Here is a 23,671-nt window from a genome sequence, read left to right as displayed (position 1 = left end):
ACATGCTCATTAAGACTTACACTCTAATATTTACTCACATTTAGGTAGTACACCCACACACAAACACGATGCACTCCTCATTTATAAGGACTCCATATCCACCCATTATGTACTAGTCCACCTGTAGGCACATAATTATTAACAATCTAGGATAGCTATTGGGGTAGAGGCCAATGGCCAATAGCTAGGTGGGCAAACCTTGGGTACACATAGTACAATCATATATAAGTGAAGATAACAAAGAATAAGGACACTATTCATTTTGTACCCACATAACTCTATTGTGTTATTCTCTTTGACAACTCTCTTGCTGCACTCCATAGCTTCTACCTCACATCCCACCATTATTTCTCTCTCAATTAACATTAAAGTTGTGTTTTAATGTTCATGGGAGCTCATACTTGGAGCAAAGAGTATGAGAAGTGAAGCTTAGTTTTCGTGAAGGTCAAGGATTCGAGCTTCTTCTTCGACATTGATGCTCGTTGCTTGCACCTTGATGGAGGTGCTATTCTTGTCACGAGGATCTAGATTTGAGTCAAGTAGGTGCTTGAGCCATTATGAGGATCGATTTGGGGCTGAAATAGCCCACTTTGATAGAGACTTGGTAGCCATTTGTGGTTGGGTTTGAATGAAAAAAGTTTGTATTTGGATGCTCAAGAAGAGATCTTGGTACATGTTTTTGATGTATGTAAGTACAAGTCCTACTTAAGTAAGGAAGCAACTAGTTTTTTGGAAGTAGGTGGGCCTGCTTGTTGCAAACAAAGGGTTTAATTAGAGAGCTCAAGTTGGAGCCTTAAGTAGAGGCTCTGCTTGTGTTTGTAGCAAAGAAAATGAAAGAGAGAGAGAGAGAGAGAGACTTGATGATTTGCAAATATCACAATATCTATGGATTGTATTGCTAGTTGAGATGCTCCAAGAAGTTGTATATTGGTAAATCCAACATGTGTTTTCGAGTTGCTCATTACAATTTCTCATGTTTTTTCATTATTTGGAAGCTACAGAGCATCCATTTCATCACAGAAACCTTTCTTAAGGTTTAAACATTAGACAATAGTGACTACTTTGCATTAGGAAGCTCTTAAATTACTCATGCCTCCTATGGATTGCTGAAAGACTTTGATGAATTTGTCATCTTCAAGGATTTTCCATGTTGGTTATACTCACTTTGCATAGATTATGTGGGTTGAAATTGATTTGTGAAGGCAATTTGTATGTGCTTGGTCTTTGGTTGCTATTTTATGCTCTGAAGATAGCTGGAATACTTGGGATAACTTGAGAAAACTTATATGCCTTTGGGAGTGCTCAAATATCATTTTTGCGTCAGTTTTATGTTGGTTTGATATTTGGATAGCCATCACTTAACTTTGTGAGGCACTTTGTTTGTAGTTTGTTGGTCTATTTTGAGCTTGTAGTTGGGTATATCTTTATGCTTTTAGCGTGTAAATATACATTTTGTCATTATGGCTTCTTCGTCAAGTTTAGAGAATGCATTGTTCAATATTGAAAAGCTTGAAGGGACAAACTTTCCATATTGGAAAGAGCAAATAGTCCAAAGAAGCAGGTGAAGCCTGTTAAATGTAGTGGGATTAAGCTTGAGGACATGGATGTAGATGTATGGGAGGAATTGGACGAGTTGGCATGCTCTACTATTATGTTGACACTCTCAAAATCTATGTATTTTAATGTGAAACTCTGTTAACAAGAGCTGAAGCAATGTTGGGCTTGAATAGAAGAAGACTTAAACATGATTGTATATAGTAGGAACTCCTTCCACGTAGGATAACCTTGGAGGCAAAATACTTTTATGCCATATGGGAGGATAGATGGGTATTCTTCAAGTTTTAGAATTGGTATTTCATTGAGAGGAAAGGTTTGTGTCCAACCCCTTCATGTTGAACAAATTTTGAGAGCCCAAGAATAGTTGGCCAACAAGCATAGACTTGATCTTGCTTTACTATGTGTTAAATATAGCTCATTAACATTACATGCATGCTTAGGTAATTGTTTGCCTTACTTGTTTAAGCTTTGGAAAATTACCCTTAGTTAACGAGAATCAGTTGGACAAGTAGCACATTAGTATTTTTAGAGTTTACATTATTTGTATGACATGATATTAGGAATGCATTGTCATACACTTTCTCTCACACACACTTGTGCACGCGTGCGTGGGTGCGCGCGCACGCACGCGCACACACACACACACACACACACACACACACACACACACACACACACACACACACACACACACACACACACACACACACACACACACACACACACACACACACACACACACACACACACACGTAGAGGGCAATGCTCCAATGCAAATGTTTTAATTGTTTTGTTTCCACTTGTCCAAGTCTAAAGTGTCTCTTGAGTAAAGGGGCCATTCATGGCACACCTAAGCAATCACACAATGATCTTTGCACAAAGAATGTAAGTTCACACTTTGGCTGCATCACCATACGCATGGGGCTAGACTTCACGTGCAAAACAAGACGAGCCCTTGTGCTTCACGAATTCATATTGACATTGGTGCAGAATTAAATGCTTTGTAAAAGAAGGTACCATGATGCAATTTATTGAGATGCTCTTATACAAAAACACATGAACATGTGTAATAAAAAGACCGTCTAATTTAAGCCCTGTGAAACTAAAGGTGACATGTTAGGTTAAAATAGCCACTCCCCTACTTCAGTCTATTGTAACTACATCCCTCGTGTTTTTTTTGGCAGCTGCCTAGCACTAAGAAAGTGTGTTATTACTGGCCCTTCTTTTCATATGGGCCCTTTTACACATGCAAGTCGAGGTGATTGAATGAAGGGCAACACTGCTCTTTTACTAGCCTTGGTTTTCGTATTGGCCCCTTTACCTTAGCAACAAACAAGTAGCAAGTTGAGGCGATTGAATGAAGGGCAACACTGTTCTTTTATTGGGCCCGATTTCCGTATTGGCCCCTTTACCCTAGCAACAAACAAGTAGCAAGCAGAGGCGATCCAATGAAGGGCAGCACTGTTCTTTTACTGGGCCCGATTTCCGTATTGGCCCCTTTACCCTAGCAACAAACAAGTAGCAAGCGGAGGCGATCCAATGAAGGGCAGCAATGTTCTTTTATTTGGAGCCCATGGGAGGCTGCCCAAAGGGGCCACCGGTTGTGCAGGGAGCCTTGTGTCGGCTTACAAGTAACGCTTCTAAGACGTAGGCCAGGCCTGCTGGCGGGAACGATAGCAAAGGCAAGGGGAGCCAGCTTTTGAAGGAGAATCTGCTCGCCGATCCCCGCAGGAAGCCATGGTGTCCTTCGAAATGAACGATCGGAAGAGTAAGAGTCTCTCTGCTGGTTCCCTCTCGTTGTGAATCGTGAACTTAGAATTGCATCTCATGTTGACTCAGTGCAAGTGCGGGAACAAAGAAAACCCCCTTAGATCTGATAATACAGGCTAGGTATCGCCCTTTATCCATTCATTGGAGACACAGCAAACTGTTTGCACAATCTGCCGGCTTCAGGATCCAAAATCATCTATCATGCCACAGCAATCAGGAGTTCATTATGCTTTCGCAGACGGCTGTTACATTGCCTGTATTGTCTCGAAGCATAGTAACACAAGTTCCAGGACGTCTAAGCGAGAGTTAAGATGGTCAGAAAGATGAGGACTGGGACCCTTGGAACGGCCAAAGCCACTGCTTTTGTATTTGTAGTCTTCCTGTGATAGGTTCTTTTTGGCAGTCCTTGAAGTGCTGGCCTCAAATGGGGTTTGGCAGCTTGATCTGAAAATAATTGGGTGGCATCTGTCATGACACAACAATCAGGAGTTCATTATGCTTTCAAAGACGTCTCTTATGTTGCCCATATTATCTAGCAGCATATCATATCAATACACTTGTTAGGACGTCTAAGGAAGAGTTATGATGCTCATGGATGCCAAGAAGTTTAAGCTAGACAGTTCTCTATATGTTCCACGTAATAGGACTTGAGGCATCCCTCTTTAGCCAAGAAAAGGGATCCCATTAGGAGATTAACCTTTCCTCAACTGTCTTAATTTGTGGCAGCAGTGTCTCACAAATAATGAGCAAGATGTGTTTTGTTTCCTTGAAGAAAAATAGGTCAAGGGATCTTGTGTGTTATGTGACAAAATTGGTATGTAGAGTGTGCCTTTTCAACCAACAAGCTCTATATTATTTTGACTATCCTATGTACATGATTGCACATCACGCAATCATGCAAATGGAAAATTTTACAAGATATCACTAAAGCTAATGAAGGAGTTATTGCGACCATGTGAACGGAAAAGTTAGCAATATAGATGCAGAGAAGTCAAGCTTGCAAAACGTCTCATAGTTAACTATCACAAATTAGTGAGATGGGATTGCTTCTCGTGCACATGTCATATTGCATGTCTTGTTAAACGTTTTTGTGGTGCATGTAAAAAAGGACAAGAATCAAAACTCATAGAACTAAACATTGCAAAGGCTTTATCCTCCATAGTTGTTATATTCTAGGGAGTAGGTCAAGGTAGCTGCAAAACTTTTCACCCTGAAACTTTCACCTCTAGGCAGGTCCCAAGTGTGACGCTGGGTGAAATGATTGAATAATACATATAAGATAGTTGGTATAATTTATGAGTTATAGATTTCATATATTATAGCATACAAATCCTTGCATGTTATTAGCAAATGATGCCCTTTTTTGGGTGCACACATGCATGTTGTACATGTGTGCATTGAAATTGAGTAGAGATCAATTATCAACATTAAGGGCATTCATATATAAGGTTCTTGAAGTTGAACCTAACAGATTTTAATGATTTTACCCTTTTCTTGGCAATGCATCTACTAGGGTAAGGTTGGGCTTTTATGTTTGACTTATCTCAAATCTTCTAGTTGAAGCCGATATAAAATCATCACTAATGAGGGTCTAAAAGGTCTCAATACAAGGCAATAGTATACCCTCATTAATTACACAAGATGCATAGGCATCATATCCTATATATTGTATGTTTGCAAAAACCCTCAAAAAAGTTTCAAAATTTGAAAATTTTCATTTCAAAACTATGTTTCAACTGACAGTTTCAATGATGATGTTTCATGTTTCATGAAACTAAGTTGTTTTTGTGAAACATTTCAGCCAGCCATTTCACTCAGGGCATTTCACATTTCAATGAAATGTTTTAGGTTACCTTGGAGTAGGTAGCATGCTCTAACCTTTGTTTGGCGAGGAACATGGATACTTTGTATCACCACGAAACGATAGTAGTGCCTTTCCTTTTCTCTTTTTCCTTTCCTTGAACTAAACAAATCAAGGTACTTCCATATGTTAATTATGTGATTGAGACCAAAGTATAAGTGTGTTCATGTGACTTTGTCTCTTGCTTAGTATATGTATAGCTTTTAATAGGCTACTAACAATGTCCATAAAAAAATTGAATAAATACTCATCAAGCCATTTTGCTAAATATGTTCCCTTGACTTATACCATGCTTTCATTTGCAGAAACAAGGTTGCAACATGAACTCCTTATAAGCCTTAAGGAAATGTGTTAGCAGCTAGTCAACTCGTGTGACTTTGGGCTATGCTTGATATTACTGGGTAATAGGTATTTTAGTGGTCATTTTGGTGATTATTTAGGCATTTACTATTGACCAACCAGCTGCCATATTTGGCATATTTTAGGCCTATTTATTCAGTGGCTCGTCCTCCTCTTATGCATTTATCATAATTCTTCAAGTGGTCTTCCTGTTGGAGAGAGGAGCTAATGCCGGTGCCCATGCATCATTCTCGACATACATGGATTCCATTTCCCGAGCACATCTCTAAGTTCTCTTCCTTTGCAGGGTTCTTTTGTTCTTTTGTTTTTTTTCTCTTCTGTCTTGTGTTCAACAATTTATTTCAACACTTGTCTATGCTTTCATTGCTGCACCACTTCTGACATGGTATCAGATTGTAGGATCTCAGTCCTTGTTGTGATTCTTTTGCTGATTACAAGTGTTTCTTCCGCTTGTTGATCATGCTTGCGTTTTCTAAATCAACAACTTGCGTTTTCAGCTTTCGCCTGGATTTTAGTTGCAATTGTTAGTTTGCTATTCAATGCTCTATCAACTTGTGTTTTTGGTTTTCTACCCCTAATCATGGCTGGACGATTGTTTGTATAGGCCGTTTTTGCTGTTTCTGGTAGTTTTTGGTTGGTTTTTCTTCATTTTGCAGCAATTGGCTTTTGTTTTTGATCAGATTTTTGGTTACATTGTATTTGAACTCTCATTTTGTGAAGTCTTTGTTGTTGGTTTGGTTGTATTTCCTCTCTGTATACCCTCTATCCTCTATCTTCTCTTCTCCTCTCCAGATGGCTTCTCTGTGCACTTCTATACATGATAAGTTACATGGATTTGACTATCTTACATGCAGTGTTGTGATGAAAGCTTGGTTTGTGCAGAAGCAGATTTGGTACATTATATGTAGAGCTATTCCTCGGCTTTAGTGTCATTTTTCTCTTCTCAATGATTTTGATGAGGACAACCATGAGGAATTTGTGTTTACTTAGGATTTAGATGATGCATGTGTATATTCTGCACTTCTTCGGTGTATTTCTAAAGAAGTTCTAGCAGTGGTTACCTGCTGTAGGAAATCACCAAAAATATGGTTGAAGCTTCAGATGTTGTATGAGGCACCTTTTCCCATGCGTACTGAGACTCTTTATGGATAGCTTTAGCAGAGAAATTTGAGTCCAAGGACACCATTCAATCATTTTTGTTCCATGTTATACAGGTACAGGACTAACTTCAACACATGCAAATTGGTCTTCCAGTGGTAGTCTTGTGGGTACGGCACTCTATAAGCTTGCCTTAAAGTTTAATGGAGTGGTGAATGCTTTGAGGGCGTAGATATCCTCTACACCTATGAGCTTTACAGATATAGCATGAGATATCTTTGTGTTTACAAGGTAGGCTCTCATCTCATTATGGTGGATCCAGTAAGGCCTTTATAGCTTTAGAGAGGGGTGACAAGAATAAGAAAGTTGAAGGCCCAGTGTTATCATTGTGGTAAGAAGGGTCACTTGTGGAAGGACTGCAATGAGTTAGAAACCTTACGAAAGTAGAAGGAGAAGCAGAAGAAGGGGAATGGGGACTACTTTGACGCGCTATCCTCTTCCTTAGACTTTGACTCTGATCCTTTGGCCAAGGAGCAGTCCGTGGTGTGGGAGGGATTCACTTCTTCAAGTCGTGGGGACAACTTGATTGCCCCTTTCTCAACTGCTTTGTAGTCCAAGTGATGCGGTCATTCCTCACAACTCTTCGGTGCTAGAGAGGGAGTGTAAGAGGATGGTGAGATGGGGTAGCCGAGGCTCATCTATACAGGTATATAGGTGCATAGGTTCTTGAGAGGGACGTTTCTGACGCATCGCTAGCAGGTTTAAATCTTGGAGTTGGGATTGACATCCAGGTTTGTGATGAGCTATTTTCTTTGACAGAGAGCGGGCGGGCTTGGCTCTTAGTCTTTAGCTCACATGAGCGGACACTTTAGCCATCTTAGCCAAAGGTGGGGAATCCATGGTTATATATGTTCAAAGGCATTTTTGATAGGATAGTCTTGTTTGCTACTGCGAGACATTGTTGACAAACATGGAGATCTATTATGACTCTTCTCTATTTTCAAGAGCTGGTATGATCGACATTGACGTTAGGTTTTCTCCAAGGCACCCTGGTGGTGGCTTGATTACCCACTATTTGGGTATCCATGGTTCTATTTTAGTGGTTCTTTGTTGAATATGATTTATCATTGTATCATTGTATTGTATCAGATCACCCATGATTTGAGAGAGGGTGTTAGCAGTCTAGTTAGCTCATGTGTGAGTTTGGGCTATGCTTGATATTATTGGGTAATTTAGGCATTTTATAGTGGTCATTTTAGTCGTTATTTAGGCATTTATTGCTGGCCGACCAGTTGCCATATTTGGGATATTTTATGCCTATTTATTCAATGACTCCTCCTCTTATGCAATTATCATGATTCTTCAAGTGGTCTTGTTGGAGAGAGGAGCCAGTGCCGGTGCCCATGCAACTAGTGACTCATTGTTGTATACGTCATTCTCTTGTTTGGTATATGGATTTCATTTTCAGGGCATATCTCCGAGTTCTCTTCCTTTGCAATGTTCTTTTGTTCTTTTTTTTTTCTCTCTCTTTTGTCTTGTGTTTAGCAATTTATTTCAGCACTCGTCTATACTTCTGTTGTTGCCTCACTTTTGACAAAATGTTGGGGCAAACAGAGAAGACATAGAGTTTACAACACACAATAATAAAACTCGATGAATGGTCTGACGGGAAGAGTTTATAGAAAAATGAAAAATGACACAAAGGGGTCTCAAGTTTTTGTGTCTCAAGGATTGAGGATGAGGTGAGCTAATGTGGGGTTAGAGATATGGAAAACAACTTCGAGACCTTGTTGTACTTGAGACGGATCTCGCACGTGTAGCAATAATAGTCCACCAAGGTTGGAAATGCCGACAACAAACATTTTGTCAAGCCACCTAAAATTCTCTTTCAAATTATTGTTGTCGGCTCTTAGAACAGCCCCAAAAAGCAGTTTTGTGTTTTGTATGCCAAATTTACCCTTTAGTAGAACAATTGGCTTAGAATGTCTTATAATTAAGGACTTGATATGTACTCCCACTCTCATCCCCATTCCCTCACATTATGCAAGCTTTTCACCGCCATCATCATCAACATTATCATCATCATCATCATTATCATCATCATCATCGTCTTCCTTCTCCATTGGTTGTTGCCCTCACTCAGCTAACTGCCACTTGTCTTATCCAAGCTCCACCCAACTCAGCCAGATTGTTGGCTAGCTAGTTGGTGGCTGTGTCCTGCTTGGAAAGCTATTTTCTTGTTGTGGAATTGGTTGTCATACTTGTTGTTGTTAGCCCCTTGGTGGCACCATCTAGCCTTATTGTACACTCCTAGGACAGCCGTAGTTTTCTTCATATGCGATTGGATCTTTTTTTTCATGTTCGCATATGTTTAAGTATGCATAGTACGAAAACATTTTTCATGCCTTCCAACCAAAAAAAAAGTATGAGCATTTTTGGGAAAACCTTTGGGGAAAATGCGGTCAACTACAAAACATGACTAGCAATGCATGAGCAATGGTTTGCAAAATGTAGCATTGGGTGTGGCAAATAGACCATTGGGTTACAGGATTGAAGTGCGTAGCCTACTAGGTGCATCGTACAATTGTAGATGACTCTCTCTCTCTCTCTCTCTCTCTCATCTTGGTTGACGTGACTCTCTCTCTCTCTCTCTCTCTCTCTCTCTTGTGATTCATAATTGCAGCATGGGAAGGCACAAGATCATGGTGGCCTTGTTGGAGAATGTGTTATACATCCACGCGAAATTCTACTCCTTTGTTGATGGACATTTTTAATTGAGCCATGTGTGAGGGCTTTTCGGTAGGTTGGATAGAGGATACCTTTGTACCACTCTTTAAGAGTGGGATCCTTGTTAGACAATCATTTTCTTGACAGTTAGTGGACAGCGGAGTGCAGCAGTACCACATCAGCAGCCACGTTAGCAGACTGCGCAAGTGCCACGTGGCAGCTTGCAGTTGGACAGTTTTATTGCACAGTCGGCTGCATTAGCATTTAATGCAGCCGACCTGGTGCAGTTATTTCCTATTTTTTGGCTATTTATAGCTGGTTTGTGACACACTCCAGCATTCATTCATTTTCAGATTATGATCTTGAGATCTGTTGGCTGAGACAGACTGTGCTTGGGCTGATGGAGACTGAGGTCATCAAGTCGGAGACATACGACTGCACTCGGGCTGACGGAGATCGAGGTCATCAAGTCGGAGACATACATATATATTTCCTCTGTCCCCTTGTATATTTCTGCACTCTTATACAGCATACTACACTGCAGATTTTCTGCGTTTACACTGTCTCCTCCTCTCTCTCTCTCTCTTCTCTCCGTGTTCACTCTCTTAGTCTATGTCCTATGCTTCCGCATCGCTGCACTCTGACATGGTATTAGAGCGGTAAAGATGGACTGACTGAGGGCTGAACCTATCTGAAGAGGAGATTTCAGTGCGACACAAGGTTGCGTTTCCAGGATTTGAGGGTGAGTGGGAGGGTTGCGCATCGGATCAAGACTGAAGTGAGCGTGGGTGTGCAGGAAAGGAGTGTAATTGGTGAATTTGCTGTAGGTTATTGCTGTTCGAAGGGGAGGAAGGCTGCGTTTGAGGCCTTCCATTGCAAATTTTACTTTTTCATCGTCTCCAGCAGGTTGGGTAGCGGAGGACCCAACCCTAGAAGGTTGCGTTTACATAGTCAGAGGGGGCTGATTTTACGTTTGTGCAGATATTGCAGGTTAACATGTCTACAGAGATTGATTTGGAGTTTCAAGTGATAATGGACAGGAAGGTGCCTGTCCTACCAGCGCTTCCATCGGATCAAAAGCTTGATGGTGACAATTACTGCATCTAGCGGGTCATGATGTTGGCCATTTTGTAGTCTTATGATTTGGCGGAATTGGTGATGGAGGAGATTAATAGACCCTCAGTGAGGGATGAGTCCAAACTCTCTTCCAATGCTCGTGCGGAGTTAACTAAGGCTCAATCTCATTGGGACAAACTGAATTCCAGGATTCGATTTTTTTTGTTTGTGTCTTGCACTACAGCCATGATAGCTCACATTGAGCACTTGACGGTGGCTCGAGAGATATGGTTGGAGCTCGATCAGATGTACAACCGGATGACCCTGATGAAGAGGGTTTCTTTGTTGGTGCAGATGCGGACCTTGTCCGTGAATAAGTCTTCTTCGCTTCGGGAACACATCAACAAGCTTTGGCAGCTTCAGATGCAGGTTCAAAATGTGGGAAAGCCTATTTCCTCCAAGACATGGCGATCACTTTACTGTCCCAGTTGTTGCCATGATTCGGTACCTTTTATTCCGCTCTTATTGCTTCAGGGCGAGAGTCGACTCTTTGGTGGGAAGAGTTGGTTCCTATTGATACGTGGATACGTGAAACAAACTGACGAATAGTCGAATCACTCAGAAAACATCCGACGATCCTGAGAAACAGTGGCATGAGACTCCGCTCTTTCCTCCCAACCTCGCCTAGATAGTTGCTGGCACCTCCCTTCTCGTTTCCTTTGCTAGCTGTCAACTTCAGGTGAGTCCTATTATTCTCGGACTCCCTAACTCTCTAGGTTCCCCTAAACCCCGTTCGGGTGCCCAAGGCCCCAAACGGTCATCCCTCGCGCCCGTTTATCATAATTTACCTTATTAATGTAACATTTCCTTCCCCTTAAGAATCGGTTTCGTCCTCGAAAACGATACTTGGAAGGTCCAACTGTAAATTGGGAAACCTTTTCCTCAGGGTACTTACTCGCTCCCATGTTGAGCTTTCTTCTGAATAATCTTTCCACTTAACCAAACATTCTTGATAAATAGTATTCCTTGTTCGTCTGTTACGAACATTCAATATTCTTTCTGGTTCATGTGGATTAGATTGGTCATCTAATAGCTCCTCAAGTTTATCATTTAAGATTAGATTATCTAAATCACCCAACTTCTTCCTTAGCTTACTTACATGAAAAACTGGATGTATTTTACTACCAGCAGGTAGTTGGATTTTGTAAGCTTGTTTTCCCACCTTTTTAAGTATTGTGAAATGACCACAATACCTGGGTGAAAGCTTTGGACATCGTCCCGTTTTCATGGTTTTAGTTTGTTCAGGCACCTTAAGATAGACCAATTCTCCTTCTTCAAAGGAGATGTCTCTTCGGTGAGGATCTGCATAAGCTCTAGCTCGATTTTGAGCTTTCTGAATATTTTCTTGAGCAAATTTTAACATACTATTCATATCCTCCAAAAAATCCTTGGCTGCGTGAACCTTTACCTTATGCAGTTCCACTGCATGGGGAGCTCTGGGCTGAAACCCATACATTAACATAAATGGACTATATCCAGTGGAAGAGTGCTTGGCACTATTATATGTAAACTCTGCTATTGGTAGATACTTTTCCCAATTAGTTTGCCTTTTACTTACATATGCCCTGAGCATATCTTCAAGGATTTGGTTAACTCTTTCAGTTTGCCCATCAGTTTGCGGGTGGTCCGCCGTACTCATGCTAAGTTTAGTATCCAACATTCTAAATACCGCACGCCAAAATTGACTATCAAATTTTCTATCCCGATTAGAAACTATATTTGCCGGAAGGCCATACAATCGGTATATGTTCTCTATGAACAATCTAGCCAATTCTGGTGTTTTAACATCAGCTGAAGTTGGAATAAACCCAGCCATTTTGGTTAACCTATCCACAATCACCCACACAGAATCGTGCCCCCTCTGTGTTCTGGGTAATACAACAATAAAGTCCATGGAGATACTCTCCCATTTTCCTGAAGGAATCTCTAATGGATGGAGAAGTCCTCCCATTTTCAGTCTTTCAGCTTTATTAACCTGCATTTATTACATTTGACCACATAGTAAAGGACGTCCTTATTCATTTCAGGCCAATAGAACTGCCTTTTAATAAAACTGTAAGTCTTATTAACTCCTGGATGTCCCGCGCTAGGGGTATCATGACACTCAAAGAGTATCTGGCGCCTTATTTCTTCATCTTTCGGGACACATACCCTACCCTTGTAGAGTAAATAACCATTATCAATGGTAAAATTCTTCCACTTGAATCCCATTTGAGCAACCCCTGATGCTCCATTTCCTTGTTGAACATCCTCAAATATTCCTTCCTCAGTGGAGGCCCTTCCATTTGGATCCCCATTTTCTATTGCTTCCCATATGTTGGAATATGCCGGATCAACCTGGCATTTCCCTTTTAAGGATTCAAGCAAATCGGAAGTGAACTGAGTAAAACTCAATTCATTTATGATGGGCATTCTGCTGAGTGCATCAGCCACTATACCTTATCTCATAGTCGAACTCTTGGAGGAGTTCGGCCCATCTGGCTTTACGCCCTTGTAGATCCAGTTGGTCATTGAGCCACTTAATGCTTTCATGATCCGACAGGATCAAAAGTTTGGCACCATACAAATAGTGCCTCCATTTCTTCATTGCATGTACTATTGCATACAACTCCCTCTCATAAACAGAATGATTTTGTTTTGCATGGTCTAACTTCTTGCTTTCAAAAGCAACTAGTCGACCTTCTTGTAATAAGATCGCGTCTATTGCCTTATCACTGGCATCAGCTTCAACCACAAATGGTTTATTGGGATCCACAATTAATAGTATTGGAGCTGTAGCAATAGCTACCTTAAGTTTTTGAAAACTTTCATTTTGGTCTGTTCCCCAATTAAAGCTCTTCCCTTTCCCTTTAAGTTGGTCTGTTATTGGAACAACTATTTTGGCATAATCTCGAATGAATCTACGATAAAATCCAGATAATCCTAAGAAGATCTGCAGCTCTTCCAGGTTCCTTGGAGATGGCCATTCAATAATTGCCTTTACTTTTTTTGGATCCATCTTGATTTCCTCTTTCGAGATAATATGCCCCAAATATTTGACCTCTTGTGCGAAGAATTCACATTTAGTTTTCTTTGCATAAAGGGAATGTGTTCTTAACAATTGGAATACCAATCGTAAGTGTTCCAAATGTTCTTCTTTTGATCTACTAAAGATCAAGATATCATCCAAGAAGACTACTACAAAATGTCCTAGATGGCCGTAACACACTATTCATCAGCTTCATAAAGGTAGCTGGTGCATTAGTGAGGCCAAAAGGCATCACCAAAAAATCATAATGCCCATATCTAGTACGAAATGCTGTCTTAGGAACATCTTGTGGCTTAATTCTTACTTGGTAATAGCGTGATCTTAAGTCTATTTTTGTGAAGAATTTTGCCCCTTATAATTGATCAAAAAGATCTTCGATTTTGGGCATAGGAAATTTATTCTTCACTGTGATCTTATTAAGTGCTCTATAATAATACAAAGTCGCATAGAACCATCTTTTTTCTTTACCAATAAAATTAGCGAAGCCCAAGGTGAATTGTTGGGTTGTATAAACCCTTTATCAAGGTAATCCTTAATTTGTCTTTCAACTTCTTGGTGCTGTGTTTCACTTAACTTATAAGGTGGTTTAGAAATAGGGTATGTATCCTTATTTGTGTCAATTGGGTGATTTATATCACCCCTATCTGGTGGAAGGCCACTTGGTAAATTAGAAGGAAACACATCTTTAAATTCATCTAACAAACCACTTAATTCATTACTTACATTCAACTCACAAACATAAGAAAATTGTTGCTTTATATTACAGAAAGTAAAAGTTTTTTGTACAACCATAACATATATACCTCACAAGCTTCCTTCTTTATTAGCTTTTGAACTTCAGTGGAACACAACAAAGGATTATCAGATACTTCATGTTCACCTTGAATCACAAAAGTCTTACCATCCCTTTCAAATTCCAGTGTATTGTGATGATAACTACGTTTTAAGGATGGTTCCAATCCCCATAGCCACTCCCTCCCTATAGCAATATCGGCTCTTTCCATATTCATAATTTGGAAATCAAGTTTATCTTTATATCCTTGGATCTCAATTTCCAAATTGGATACCATTGTATCCCATATTTTATTATCTTGACCTTGCATCATACGAACAACATATTAATGTCCACTCTTTTGTTGGGGAAGTTTCAATTTTTTGACAAGTGCATAATTTATGAAATTGTGGGTAGCGGAGTCATCAATCATGACTCTAACCCTCTTTCCAGCTATCAATCCATGCACTCTAACTAAATCATGTGGCCCAAAAGTAGGCTGCCACATAGAAGCTGACATACAACACCTGTGTTGTACATCCTTGTGTAAAACCTCTAAAGATTTATACTTTTCATGCCCCTTTAATTCTAGGGTCTGCACTACATGGATTTGTTTTCTTTTCCCTTGCCCTTGTCCTTATCCTTTCTTTCCTCTTTTTCCTTTGAGGGCAATTCCAGGCAGCATGGTTAGGGGATAGGCAATTGAAACACAGCTTTTCTCTTTTTGCCTTATCAAAGTCATTTGGACTTAACTTTGGCCTTACATATTGTTTCTTTTCAAAAGGTTGTTTCTTGCCCTTAATAAATGGCATTTTCCTTTTAAATTTGCTTACAAATTTTGAGGTTTCTAATTCTTTAGTCTTAGGCTCTGTATCAGTGAGACTAGTAAGTGTACTTGGACGCGTACTATCTTCATTGATTAATGCAAATTTAATTGCCTCTTCAAGCGTCTTAGGTGAACTCCTTTTCACTTTCTTTTTACAGGCCTTATCTAGTCCCCTAATGAATCCTCTTGTCTTTTGAAATTCATCTATTCCTTCCAATTTGAGGATTATCTCACGATATTCCTCCAAATATGTCAGCAGGGGTCTTCCCTTTTGTCTGACATAATCCCAATATTCCCAATTTCTTTCCATTTCATTTTCAAGAAGGAATTCTTTAAAAAAGACCGATTCAAATTGAGTCCAAGTTTCAGGTATTTTATTTGCCTCCTTTAAAGTTCGCCACCATTTATACGCCTTTGATCCAAAGTTAAATTGGCCTCCAACGCTTGGAGATGTGGTGGAGTATTTTTAAGTTTGTGCAAATGCTCCCATTTTTGGAGAAAATTAAAGATAGTGTCTTTATTTCTATCTTTTTCCTCCTCGTGAAACTGAGGGGATTTTATATCTTTTAAAACTGGATTATCCCTCAACTTGTGGTGGGGTTCTTTAGGATCTTGCATAGTCACATCCAAATCCTTCGATGAAGATGGAATATCCGAGGTTTCTAGCTTATTTTTATCCCTTTCTAATAATAAAGTTAATTGAGATTTTATTTCGGTGAGTGTTTGAGTTAAAAATTCCATTTGAACCCCCTGTGCCTGCACACGAGTAGTTAGATCATCAAATTGTTCTCATGTGGCAAAAAATTCTTCCCATTGCTCTTCTTGTATCTCCGTTTCATGGGGATCTACCATAGGGTGGTCCCCAGAACTAGAACCCTCAATTACACAAAGTGAAGTACTTCCCTGGTTATAATGATAGGGCAAATGTTGATGGCTTTTAGTAATAACCCCGAAGAGTGAGGAATAATTTGTCTTTCCCAAACTAAGCCGGTCACGCTGAAAATAAAGCTTATTGGCAGAAACACCGAGTAAGGAGGGGACTAAATACACCCCTTCCCAATGGTCACGTGAACTAGCTGTACGCCTGTTATGTCGGATTCATCAAACTAACTTCGTCCGACTGGCTTTTTCTGCCGTTCGTTTGCTGCGCTTCCGAAATACTGCCGTTCGCTTATTGCCTCACGAAATCAATCGTGCATGACAAAATACGGGCCAGTGTAACGAATAACGTGTGGGCACTGTCTTCTCAAGCCTGGTACCCGTATGACGTGTGGGGGGTACCGTTTTCTCGCCTGACCCGTGTGACTTGTAATGCGTGGGCGCCAGAGAAAGCCTTCGCGAGGACAATCGAAAGCTTTCATGAGGGACAAGCTCAAGCAGGATCGGGCGGCTCTAATACCAATGATACGTGGATACGTGAAACAAATTGACGAATAGCCGAATCACTCAGAAAACATCTGACGATCCTGAGAAACAGTGGCACGAGACTCCGTTCTTTCCTCCCAACCTTGCCTAGATAGTTGCTGGCTCCTCCCTTCTCGTTTCCTTTGCCAGCCGTCAACTTCAGGTGAGTCCTACTATTCTCGGACTCTCTAACTCTCTAGGCTCCCCTAAAACCCGTTCGGGTGCCCAAGGCCCCCGGACGGTTCTCTCTCGCATCCGTTTCCCATACTTTACCTTATTAATGTAACACCTATGGTCTTGGACCAAGAGGAACAATTGAAAGGACAGCATGCTTCCAAATCGGAGACTTTGGTTGGTCAAGCCTCTAGAAGAAGGGGAAGAACCAAAAGAATAAGAAGGAGGACAACAAATCCAAGAAGGTCAAGGAGAAGGAATCCACTTGCTATATTTGTGGTAAGATTGGTCACTAGAAGAAGGATTGCCCTGACAAAGACAAAAAAGATACCAAGAAGGACACGAAGGATTCTGGAGCGGTGGTTGCACCTCATTAGTTGCTTTTCTACACTTGGCAGTCATTGAAGACTCTACATCGAAGACTTCTAATGCTGCGATGACAGCTTCCTAGGCTCGAGAATGGATTGTGGACAATGGTGCCTCACGGCACATGACTCCTCCTTCCGATGGTGTTGCCCATTGCGACCTTCGCATGGGCAGATTCTCATTGGAGACAACTCTTCTATGTCTATTGTTGTGCGGGTGAGATGCGGTTTATTCTAGATGGATGTGGTGGTACCCACACTTCCGAAGTGTTGCATGTGCCAGGCTTGGGATATCATTTGTTTTCGGTCCATAAGATTTGTGCTCTTGGTCTCTTGGTGGAGTTTGACAGTGATATTGTTCACGTCCTTGATCGTGGAGATTGAGGAAGGTTCTCTTTGCAGGGTATGAGGAGAATGGCGTCTACAAGTTGAAGTCTTCTTCAGCTCTTACCTCTCCGACACAGTCTGAGCTATGGCATGCTCGGTTTGGCCACCTGAACTACGAGTACGGTCAGAAGGCGTCGCGAGGATCGTTTGTTCGAGGTTTGCCGGATATAGTGGTGAGCGCCGGATATAGTGGTGAGCCATCAGCCGTGTGTCTCCTGCATTCGTGGGAAACTACATCAGGATGCGATTCCCAACAAAGCTTCTAGGCGGTTTATTTCACCCATGGAGCTTGCATCTACGGATCTTTGTGGCCCGATGAGGACCGAGTCCCTGGAGGGGAGCTTGTACTTCATGTTGATCGTAGATGACTACAGCAGGATGACTTAGGCCTATTTTTTGACTTCGAAGTCGGAGGCTTTCCCTCACTTCAAGGATTGGCTTCTCTTTGAGGAGAACCGTGCTGGCCGGCGATTGAAGACCTTGCGTTCAAACAAGGGAGGTGAATTTATGTCTAATGAGTTTACTCGTTTTTGTGCAGATAGGGGCATTCACCAGGAGTTTGCTAACACTAACACTCCCCAAGAGAATGACATTTTGGAGTGGAAGAACCGAAGTGTGATCGAGATGGCGCGCATCATGATGGAGCACCGATAGACACCTTAGTTTCTGTGGGCCGAGGCAGTGGCTACCGTAGTTCACATCCTCAATCGATCTCCCAATTCGGTTTTGACAGGATGACACCTTTTGAGGCTTACTTCGGGACTAAGCCTGATGTCTCTTATTTCAGGATCTTTGGGTGTGACGCTTATGTGCACATTCCAAAGACGCAGCGTGATAAGTTCGAGGCGGCTTCTCAACGATAGGTTTTTGTTGGCTACAGCTCCCAGTCCCAAGGTTATCGTCTGTTTGATCCGGTTAAGCGGGATGTCTACATGAGCCGAGATGTGCGGTTCGTGGAAGTTCCAGCCATAGAGGGGGGTGAGGAGCATCCCGTTCTTGGAGATCCAGGGGAGAGTTGGGCTCCCGAGACAGTTTCTTTGGAGCGAGAGTCTTTTGTTGGAGATTCTTCTTCTGATTCTGAGTCTTCACTTCCATTGGCCATCCCCGAGGAGATTCCGCCGGTGGATGTTCCTGAGTCTTCAACAGATGGAGAGCGACAGGGAGAGGTTCGTCCTCCTCCTTGTTGGGCCTGTGACATATTCCGAGATTTAGGGATCGAGGGGGTTTCTGAGGAGTGGGAACTGCAGGATGGACCGCGGAGGTCACGGAGGAACCAGGCACATTCTTCGGAGCTTGTTTGCTCCAACTATTGTTTGATGACCCATGTTATGCAGGATTGTGAGCCCACTTCAGTGAAGGAGGCTTTGCAGTCTGATCATTGGGGGAAGGCCATGGAAGCCGAGTTGGAGGCTATTGAGAAGAATGACACTTGGTCTCTTGTGCCTTGTCCCTCTTACAAGAAGGTGATTGGTGTCAAGTGGGTCTTCAAGACCAAGTACGTTAGCGATGGTTCTTTGGACAAGCACATAGTTGTCAGGTACCAAAAGTACGGTACGGTACGGTACGATAAAATTTGTACTAAATGGTATCTTAAGATTTTATAAGGTACGGTACGATATTGGTATGGAAAAAAAATAAGTTGGGTGGTGCAAGATGAGTTGTGAACAAAGATAATATCAATAAGATTAGGCTACTTGATGATTCTCAAATGGTGCTGAATTTATTTATTGATGACACTAACATATTGTGAAAAATGATACATCAATTAGAAACGTTTGGAACTGCTTGAATACCTTATGTATAGCCTTTGGCTCTAGGATAAATCATAACAAAACATGTATGAGGAGTCTAATCAAGCTTCCACCCCCTTTCTTGGTTGATCGATCAAGGCTCCAAAATTTTCACCACCACCACAACAACAATAGTCAACAACCCAAACCACCACCAACAACAACCACCACGCAAAAAAAAAAGGTGCTTGTTTTTTGGTCTGAAATCTTACGGTACGGTACGGTACGAACCGTTGTCGTGATGTTATGAGAACACAGTGTGAAAAAGTATGGAATGCATCATCATCTGATTTCTTTATTGATCTAGAGAGTCAATGTGAACTGAGCTATTAGTACTAGTGTGAGTTGCATGGACTATCCGAAAATACTAGATTTTTGGATAATTTTAGCCTATTTTTGATATTATTTATTGTAAAAATTCGAAAAAGTTAGAAAAAAAGCTTCTAGATTAGGATGGCATACAAAAAGCTAGTGGCTTTTTCAGCCAATTAGGGGATTTTAACAAGGACAGATGGATGAAATCGCGCGCGTTGCGATCGCTGTAAATAGGCTGAAAACTACAGATTGAACTGAAAGAAGAAGAATGAGTGATTAGGGAGATTTGTGACTAGGTGTCCTGGGGTTTTACTCCCCTTTCGGAGCCAATGGAGCCATCAGATTTGGGTTCCGAGCAGCAGAGAAGGAGCTGTAATTTTTATGCACGTTTTGTTCTACGAAGAAGCTCCAGGAGATCTAATGCCTGGAGATTGCTTTTGAGTAGTGCGAAGATTCCAGGTTCTTTCAATACATATTGATTCAATTCATTGTGATTTGTCTTTGTAGTGTTTACCACTTGGGTATTCTCTATCTTCTTTTCCATCTCTTATCTCTACTTCCTTCTATTTCTGACTCCCGGTGGATTCGACCTTTCGAAAAAAACCCCTCCGACATTGATGAACCCGACGTGAAAGGTCGTCACAGAAGAAAGATAAGATGGGAGAACCTTTGAATACAATCTCCCATGATGTTTTGCAACAGTTGGTGCAAAATATGTATATGCTTATGCAGGTACAACAACAACAACAAGTGATGCAAGCTTCAGCTCAAACAGAAAGTGTTGTGATGAATGCTTTGCAAGCAGTTAAGCGTGAGGTGAAGTTATTCAATGGCAGGAATGTATCTGTATACATATCTATGCTCAGAAGATGGAATTCTTTGGAGTGGCTCAATTTGCATGGAGCCGGTATTTTGTACGTGTTATTGTTCATGAACTGAAAGCATGGATTACCGAATTATACTTGTAGGATGCTGACTGGGTAGTCTTCAAGAAGATACTCAGGGAAGAATTTTATATTGAGGATACCAGTTTGATTATGCGCAAGACTTTTCAGGAGTGGGTTATACAACCCAATAAGGATCTTGTGGCTATAGAATTGTTAAGAGAATTTGAAAGTCGATTTGAGCAATTGGATCTCGCAGAACAACAAGCTCTTGTAAGTCAGAAAATTGAATTGTTTCTACAGGCAGCTGATCCTGAGCTTTAAGAGAAGCTTGATGATTTGCTTGGAGGATCAGACTACAGAGACAGGCTTGAAAACAGAGTGGAGACATGTCAAGGAAGCTATTAATGCGCTTGTGAAGAAGCATAGAAGAAGAGAAAGATTGCATTCTCTAGCTTGCCCACTGTTACGGGCAAAACACTTGAAGTATCTAGTAAGCCACTTGCTTCTGTGGCTAACCCTATGGCTGTACCTGCTATTGTTCTCTCTGTTAGGGAAGATGTCTTGGATGAATTGGTCAAAGGGATGTAGGATTTTCAATTGAAGGTTGTAAAATTGGATGAAAAAGGACAAGAGGAAAGGGGCGGGCAGCAGCCCCTAAACTTGGAAAAAGATGTATGTGGTGTGATAGTTTGCAGCATGAGAGAAAGTATTGTGCTGCCTATCAAGAGGCCTTGACACGACAGCTTATCTTTTGGAAAGATGGCAAGATCCATGCGTAAGAAACGGGATTGCCTCTTGCTTTGAATTTTGGAAAGGGAGGTATGCAGAAGTTGTTGGAAGACTTGGCTATCCGAAATGCTTATGCGGCGGTACATGCTTCTACTTTTGGTCTACAGTTGGATAGAATGCATGGCCAAGTGATGGTTGGTCCAAAGGCTGAAATATGGACACATGCTTTACATGCAGCTGAAAAGAGACAGGTCACTGATAGTGAAATGTCTCATGTAAGGCAAGACATTCGTGGCATAACTGGTTGGGAATCACCGGTAGATACATATTCAGTGTATGCATATTTAGCAAAGTTACAAAACACGGATGTACTTGTGGAAGAAAAACGAAAAAGAGATGAAGATATTGCAGGGATATCTAAAAGAATGACAAGAAGAAGTGTGGATCAACCCAAAGCTGCAAATCAGCCACCTCCCGAGTATGTTATGGAAGAGGTCAGCCAATAGCAAAAATATGATAACAAACAAGAGGGTAAAAAGAAGGGCAAGCAGCTAGGATATAAGTTGCAATTTTACATTGAGACAGTCACAGATCTTAAGAAGGTTCTTGAAGAATAGATCTTAAACAGTCGGGTGGAATTTACCTTGGGAGAGGTGCTTGGCATTGCCAAGCGAGAATTTCATGATGAGATCATTGACATAATTAAAAGGAAGCGTCAGTTTTTTGGTGATACCACTAGTGCATTGCTGCAATTTGAAGAGAAAACTTGTTTGTTGGGTATTCGGGCGGAATATGAGCATGAAGTACAAGATTGTCTATGCAGGATGCTACTAATCAATGGACAGCATGTGGAAAAGAGAAGAAAGTGGCTGAAAATGCATTGTTTTGTAGCAATATGCATGGTGGAGTAAGGCAAATGCAACAGAGACTCTAGGATTTATTCCTCGAAGTCACTACACAAGAAATCATTGGGCTAGAGCTACCACTGAAACGGTAGTGAAAATAGAGGAGTGTGAAACTTCTTATGTTGCTTTACTTGACCATGGGTCTGAGATAAATGTCATTGAGCGTGGATTGTATGAAAATGGTGCATGGCCTGTAGACACTGATCATGGTTGGCGAATGAGGGCTGCAAATAATTCTTCAAGGGAGCTCTATGCTGCATGTCCTAATGTAAAAGTGATGATTGGTGATGTACAGGAAGGGCAACACTTCTTTGTGCAAGATAATTACTCATATGCAGTGATTTTGGGACAATCCTATTTACAAGTGTGCGTATGGAAACAAAGGTGCTTGATGATGGTTCTGCTTATGCAAGAGTCAGAAGCAAGGATGGGAGAAAAGCAATCCAATTTCTTACTGTTTGTGTTAATTATCCTAGAACTCGGGATACGCTTCGAGAGTCTCCTTTGGTTCCAAATTCAAGGGAATTCAAAGACCTGGATTTTCATTAAGCACTGCTGTAATGCGGGGCTACAGTAGTGCTGTTCAATGGCTGTACTCGTCTCTTGATGAAATGAAGCATGTATTTACTATTGGTAATTCTCAGTTTACAGCAAATAGTTCATGTTGGTTTAAGCCTACGGAAGCTATGTGGAGGGCTGAACGCATATCTATGAAATGGGCTATTAAGAAACTGAGAGCATTGGGGCTGTTAGCTGAAAATGATGGCATTTCAAGCATCTTTTATGGGCTGAATATTACTGACACTATGGCTGAAATTTCAGCAACTATACATGCAGAAAATGAGGTTGAAAACATAGTGTTATCAGTATGTTCTTTGGATATGTATAATGTTATACCATTGTTTGCTCAACAGGAAGGATTACAATAGGCTGAAGCACTTGTGGAGACAAAGTATAAGACAATTGAAAAAAAGGTGAAACCAATTGCTTTGCCACTTCCACTAGAGAGTGAGGGTATGTATGAAAAAGTGTCAAGACAGCCAAGCTTACGAGATCCTAAAGATATAGGTCATCAGTTTACATCTGAAACATTACAAGAATTGAAAGTTGGTGCAGAAGGGTTTCTTTTGCTTATTGAGAGAGACTGTTTTATGCAGATGTTGGCTAGATATGGGAAAGCATTTGCATTTCAGTCAAGTGAAATAGGCTGTGTGGAACCAAATGTTGTTTCTCCTATGGTCATATTTACTGTGCTACATGTACCATGGAACTTGAGACCTATTCCAATGCCTAAAGCTTACGTGCCAAAGCTGATGGATTTGCTAAATGAAAAGATTCGCATGAAGATCTTGGAGCCTTTTTTAGCCCCGTACTTAAATCGTTGGTTTACTGTGCCCAAAAAGAATGGGGCTTTGAGATTTATTCAAGACATGCAACCAGTCAATAGAGTGACCATAAGAAATGTGGGTGCAGGTCCTGTTGTTGATGAATTTGCAGAGGCTTTTGCAGGCAGAGCGATCTATTCTTTGGGTGATCTTTACTCGGGTTATGATAGTTTCAACTTGCAATTGAAAGCAGGGATATCACAACCATGAAGACT

At 41.1% G+C, this 23,671-nt stretch overlaps 1 protein-coding gene across 1 annotated transcript in view; it reads left to right on the top strand.

Annotated features, from left to right (window-relative positions):
• Window positions 1-3,138: 3,138 nt before the first annotated feature.
• The window catches only part of LOC148011384 (vesicle transport protein GOT1-like), a 31,386-nt gene continuing 10,853 nt past the window's right edge, over window positions 3,139-23,671 (top strand). Inside the window, exon 1 of the mRNA XM_087670806.1 lies at window positions 3,139-3,325. Within this exon, the coding sequence (XP_087526932.1) occupies window positions 3,295-3,325 (31 nt within the window). The 5' untranslated portion in view covers window positions 3,139-3,294. The remainder of the gene's footprint in view (window positions 3,326-23,671) is intronic.

This window comes from Lygodium microphyllum, chromosome 28 (assembly GCF_053477565.2).
Source record: "Lygodium microphyllum isolate KBCC chromosome 28, Lygodium_microphyllum_v1.1.10, whole genome shotgun sequence".
Lineage (NCBI taxonomy): Eukaryota > Viridiplantae > Streptophyta > Polypodiopsida > Schizaeales > Lygodiaceae > Lygodium > Lygodium microphyllum.
This window is presented reverse-complemented; position numbering and strand designations above follow the sequence as displayed.